At 46.9% G+C, this 5000-nt stretch overlaps 1 protein-coding gene across 2 annotated transcripts in view; it reads right to left on the bottom strand.

Moving 5' to 3' along the window:
• Nucleotides 1–5000, bottom strand: part of jag2a (jagged canonical Notch ligand 2a) — a 31258-nt gene that overhangs the window by 8120 nt on the left and 18138 nt on the right. Inside the window, exons 10-22 of one of the 2 annotated variants that reach the window (XM_058385751.1) lie at nt 4801–4914; nt 2973–3019; nt 2722–2895; nt 2221–2371; nt 1751–1915; nt 1551–1664; nt 1279–1392; nt 1044–1157; nt 830–946; nt 713–740; nt 451–536; nt 153–266; nt 1–15 (exon numbers count right to left, since the gene is read on the bottom strand). The exon at nt 1–15 is cut by the window's left edge and continues 101 nt beyond it. In XM_058385751.1, coding sequence (XP_058241734.1) covers nt 1–15; nt 153–266; nt 451–536; nt 713–740; nt 830–946; nt 1044–1157; nt 1279–1392; nt 1551–1664; nt 1751–1915; nt 2221–2371; nt 2722–2895; nt 2973–3019; nt 4801–4914 — 1353 coding nt within the window. The remainder of the gene's footprint in view (nt 16–152; nt 267–450; nt 537–712; nt 741–829; nt 947–1043; nt 1158–1278; nt 1393–1550; nt 1665–1750; nt 1916–2220; nt 2372–2721; nt 2896–2972; nt 3020–4800; nt 4915–5000) is intronic. The other variant, XM_058385752.1, reaches the window with a different exon arrangement.

A 5000-nucleotide genomic window follows, 5' to 3' on the forward strand; every position in this document is an offset into this window, starting at 1 on the left:
TACCAACACCAATAACTACAGAGAGAGAGAGACAGAGAGGGAAAGAGAGTGAGAGAGAGAGGGAGAGAAAGAGAAAGAGGTGGGAGAGAGAGAGAGAGAGAGAGAGAGAGAGAGAGGGAGAGTAAGGGGAGAGAGAGACAGAGAGTACTCACACTCCTGACAGCGAGATCCGGCCCGGCCCAGTGGACACACACACCGGTACCCGTTAATCTCGTCCACACATGTGGCTCCGTAAGAGCAGGGAGACGACTGACACTCGTCCACGTCTGACACACACGCGCACACACACACACACAAAACACGACAGAAAATATGCTCTGAATATTTCAGCAGACATTTAAACTTCAGAATAAAATAAAATAAAAAATAAATGAGAATGCTTTAAACAGAACTCTCACAATGAACTTCATATTATTATTATGTGAAAAAAATAGTGTGTGATGTGCTCACTGATGCGGCAGTCCGGACCAGCAAACCCAGCAGCACACTGACACCGGAACCAGTTCTCTCCATCCACACACTCCCCTCCGTTATAACTGCACAGAGAGAGAGAGAGAGAGAGAGAGGGAGAGAGAGAGGTTGGAGAGAGAGAGGGAGAAAGAGAGAGAGAGAGAGAGAGAGAGAGAGTGTGTGGAAACACATGCCGTCACCATGGCTACGGTCAGGAACAGGTAGTATCTAGTACATCATGTTTTATTTTATTTGATCTTACCATGGATGAGGATTACAGTCATCAACATCTATTAAAAAAAAGATCAGAAGTCTTAAACACTCATAAAACTCTCATATGCTACTGCAGGCTCGTTAAAATTAGTGGGCATGACCTTACTCTCGGTACAAGTAGGCCCCTCCCACCCATCCTTGCAGATGCAAGTGAAAGCCCCGCCCCCTTCGACACACGTCCCCCCGTTAGCGCATGGCTGAGAGTCACATGTGCTGTTCACGGCTGCAGGGGCACAGGGAGATAAGAGAGACATGTGGTGGGTTTAGTGTTTGTCCCGTTAGTGTTGCAGTGTGTCCGGTGGTGTGACACTGGACCTCACCTGAGTTACAGGTGCTGCCACTGAAACCAGGTGGACACACGCAGCGGTAGGAGTCTCCGTGATCGAAGCAGGTTCCACCATTCAAACACGTCTTGGAGTCACACTGACTCTCTCCTGAGAGTCACGCACACACACACACACACACACAGGGTTAATTTGAAACTTGCATGAAAATATACACAGAACTGAGCAAACATGCATGATGGATGAAAGTTACACACACACACACACTTACGTGATTGACAGGTCTTGCCCTTCCAGTTGTCCGTGCAGTGGCAGTAAAAATCGTTGAGCAGGTCGACACAGAGACCAGCGTTCATACACGGCTTTGACTCACACTCATTCACTTCTGCACACAGAAACAAGGGATCAGTGAGAAGGGAAGGGAAGGGAGGAGAAGATGTACTGAAAGAAAGCTGGAGGAGGAGAGAAAAGATAAAATGAGTTAAATGTAAGAGGAGAGGAAAGGAGAAAAGAGTGGAGGGGAGGAGAGGAGAGGAGACTGACCGTGGTCACAGAGCTGACCCTCCCATCCGTCACGGCAGACACAGCTAAACGAGTTAATGCCGTCTAAACATGTTCCCCCGTTCAAACACGGAGACCAAGCGCAGTCATTAACATCTACAACGGAGACACAACATTAACGGTAATTGCATCTGTGTGTGTGTGTGTGTGTGTTAGAGTGTGTGTCTGGTTCTGTAACTCACTCTCATGGCAGTAGGTCCCTGTAAACCCTGGCAGACAGGCACAGGTAAAGTTGCCTCCTGATTGGCTGACACAGCGGCCGTGCGGTCCGCACACATTAGAGGAAATGTGCCACGCCCCTTCCTGGGTGGAGTTGTTCGCCACGGAAATGGTGCAGCTGTCAATCACTAGGATCAAAACACAGCAGAAGGTTTACTTTTGTTAAAGTGGGAGCACTGCTAAAGGAATAATCCTGAGGAATAAAGGAATAAAACACACTGCATGCCGTGTGTGTGTGTGTGTGTGTGTGTGTGCATGGGTGCGTGCGTGTGTGTGATACTGTCAATGTTAAAGAAGAACATTAATGAAACCCTGTGCTTCTGTCAGGGCTGCTGTTATAGAAAACTAATCAACCAATCAGAATCCAGAACTCATCAAGGTGCTGTTGTGATTGGTTGATTCCAGGTGAACCCAGGGTGCTGTGAGGCATCACCTTGGCATGAGTTGATCTTGCAGTGGTCCGTCAGCTCGGCGCAGGTTCTGCCCTCGTACCCATCAGCACACTCGCAGTAGAACCCTGACTGCAGGGCGTGGCACTGAGCTTTATTTACACACGGGTTAGGAACACACGGGTCCAGCTGTACCTGGGAGGGAAACAAGACTGAAGTTAAATTGAGCAGCAGAGAGAGAGAGAGAGAGAGAGAGAGAGAAAGGAAAAAGAGAGGGAGTAAGAGAGAGGAAAAAGAAAAAAGAGAGAGGGAGAGAGAGAAAGGAAAGAGAAAAAAGAGAGAGGGAGAGAGAGAAAGGAAAGAGAAGGAGAGAGGGGAAAGTGAGAGAGAGTTGAGGAAGAGGAGAGCGAAAAAGAGAAGGATTGAGAGATGGAGCAAAGGAGAAAAAGAAGAGAATCGAGAGAAACGTGAAGGAGAAAAAAGAGGGGGAAAAAAGGAAGTGGGGATGATTTGTGTGTGTGTGTGTGTGTGTGTGTGTTCCTCACCTCGCAGTGTGTCCCTGTGTATCCGCTCACACACTGACACTCGTAGGAGGTGTGTGTGGCGCGACACTGACCGCCGTTCTGACACGGAGAGCTCACACACACGCTCTGCTGCACCTCACAGTGCTTACCCACAAACCCCGGCTGGCACTGACACACGTAGCCGTGACGCCCGTCCTACACACACACACACACACACTGAACACACACTGCTCATTCTGCCACGTTATTGCTGTGAAGATGTTTGTACTCACTGTACACGTGCCGCCGTTCTGACACTGACCATAACACGTGTGAATATCTGCAATGGGAGAAAAACGTGGAGAAGTTTAAGGTTTTCACTTTTCACTCTGAGCAGCAGAACAGTGAAGGAGACGTCTGGACAAGAATTTATCCAGATGATGATGAAGGTGTGTCCAGTTTCTGCGCAAATCTTCAGTTAGCATCATTATTCAAATACCAGGAGGCGGGGCTTAATCGGGAAAAGGGGGGCGGAGTCAAATTGAGCTCCACTGTGGGAAAATCTTAGCTTAGCGATGTTTCTCTCATATCATGAAGCTCATATTTTCCTTATTCTTATTTTTATTTTTTTCATGGTCAGATTTAACCCAGCCTCCCTGGAGCGCTGAAAATGTAACTCCGCCCACATTCACTAAAAAATACATTACTGTATATTATAACCTCTCTGTTATTAACACGGATGATCTGCTAGCGTTAAATTCACACAAAAAAAGAGCTTTATACTGTGGGTGTGTCCCAAACACTTGTCTAATCGTTTTAGTGTGTGTGTGTGTGTGTGTGTGTGTTACTACTGTACATGCATCCATTCACATGCGGTTAGAATAAGTGCGACTCTAGTGCCTGGGACACACCCTCAAACACCCGCTACAGCTTTAGGCTACAAATACAAACGTACAGCTCCTTCTTCATCTTCTTCCAGGCTTTAAGACCTAAACATTCATCAGTTAGGATTAAAAATAAATAAAAAACGAGTGTGAACATGCAGGATTAGGTGAGCAGGGCAAGCGAGCAGCAGGAAAGGAAGCCGTACAGAGGGACGCTTCAGATTTGTTTCCTTGTATGCCGAGTTCATACTGCAGGATTTTCAGAGCGGTCAGATCACGGTTGTTTTCACACTACATGACTATCTAGGGTAGCATTCGGTCACTGCTGTGTTCACACTGGACGATGGATCGGTGACAAGAGCTTTCACACTGCACGACTTCACCATCGCCGACAACTCCGTCTAGTCCGCAAACTGCGTTTCACAACCGAACGTATGTGAGAAATAATAAGGAAATAACGCAAGATCACACGTGAGATCAGAGTTCTCGCGCGAGACTGGGAATGGAACCCCACGATCCAAATGGTCAGTGTGGGTTACTGTGCGTTCTGTATAACTGAACAAATGAATAATTCTGCAATGTGCTGCTGCTGATGCGTCTGGTCCAGCAAATATTTCTGCTTGTTTCTGTTCTGATGCGATTGTAAAGCTTATTAAGCATTTTCTTTTCTGATAAAAACCTATAAACTCTATTAAACTATAATATTGTGCTCCAGCGAAGCCGTGCTTGCTGATATTGTGGTCTTTAACTCCTCCCCGAACTGACCGCTGCCCTGTATCTCGCTCTCTTTCATTGACTGTTGGTCATCGCCGAGGTGTGTTTTCAGTTAGAACTCCGTTCACACTACAGGAGTTTGAGTCGCCGACAGGTCCAGATATTTAGCATACCAAATATTTCACGGGCATCTGTGACTCGGTCAGATCGCGTCTTTGGTCATTCACACTGCGCCATTGTCACTCGCGTGCATGAGCTCCGATTTGCCTTCGATATCGGGCATTTGTCAGCGATTTCACGATTTCGACTGAAAATCAGAGCTAAAATCATGCAGTGTGAACTCGGCATTACTCAAATCTCTAAAAAAAACCCGCGGCCTCCATTGTCTAGCTCTGTAGATTTATTATTATTATTATTATTATTAAAGATGAAGAGGAAAGATGTGGAGGAAAAAAAAGTCATAAAGGGAATCCAGAGGAGACAGGCGAAAGCGCTAAAGATATACTAATGCTGAAATACTGACTGATGTCACAGTTTGGTCCCGCCCACCCGGGGTAGCAGACGCAGTGATATCCGCCAATCAGATTTTTACATGAGTAAGAGTTTGCACAAGATCTCTTCACACACTCATTCACGTCTGCGAAAGACAGAGACAGAGACAAGCCATGAGGCCCCACCACCGACACCACCTCCTCCTCCACCTCCTCCATCAGAATTACACAA

This window comes from Hemibagrus wyckioides, linkage group LG03 (assembly GCF_019097595.1).
Source record: "Hemibagrus wyckioides isolate EC202008001 linkage group LG03, SWU_Hwy_1.0, whole genome shotgun sequence".
NCBI classification, from domain to species: Eukaryota; Metazoa; Chordata; class Actinopteri; order Siluriformes; family Bagridae; genus Hemibagrus; species Hemibagrus wyckioides.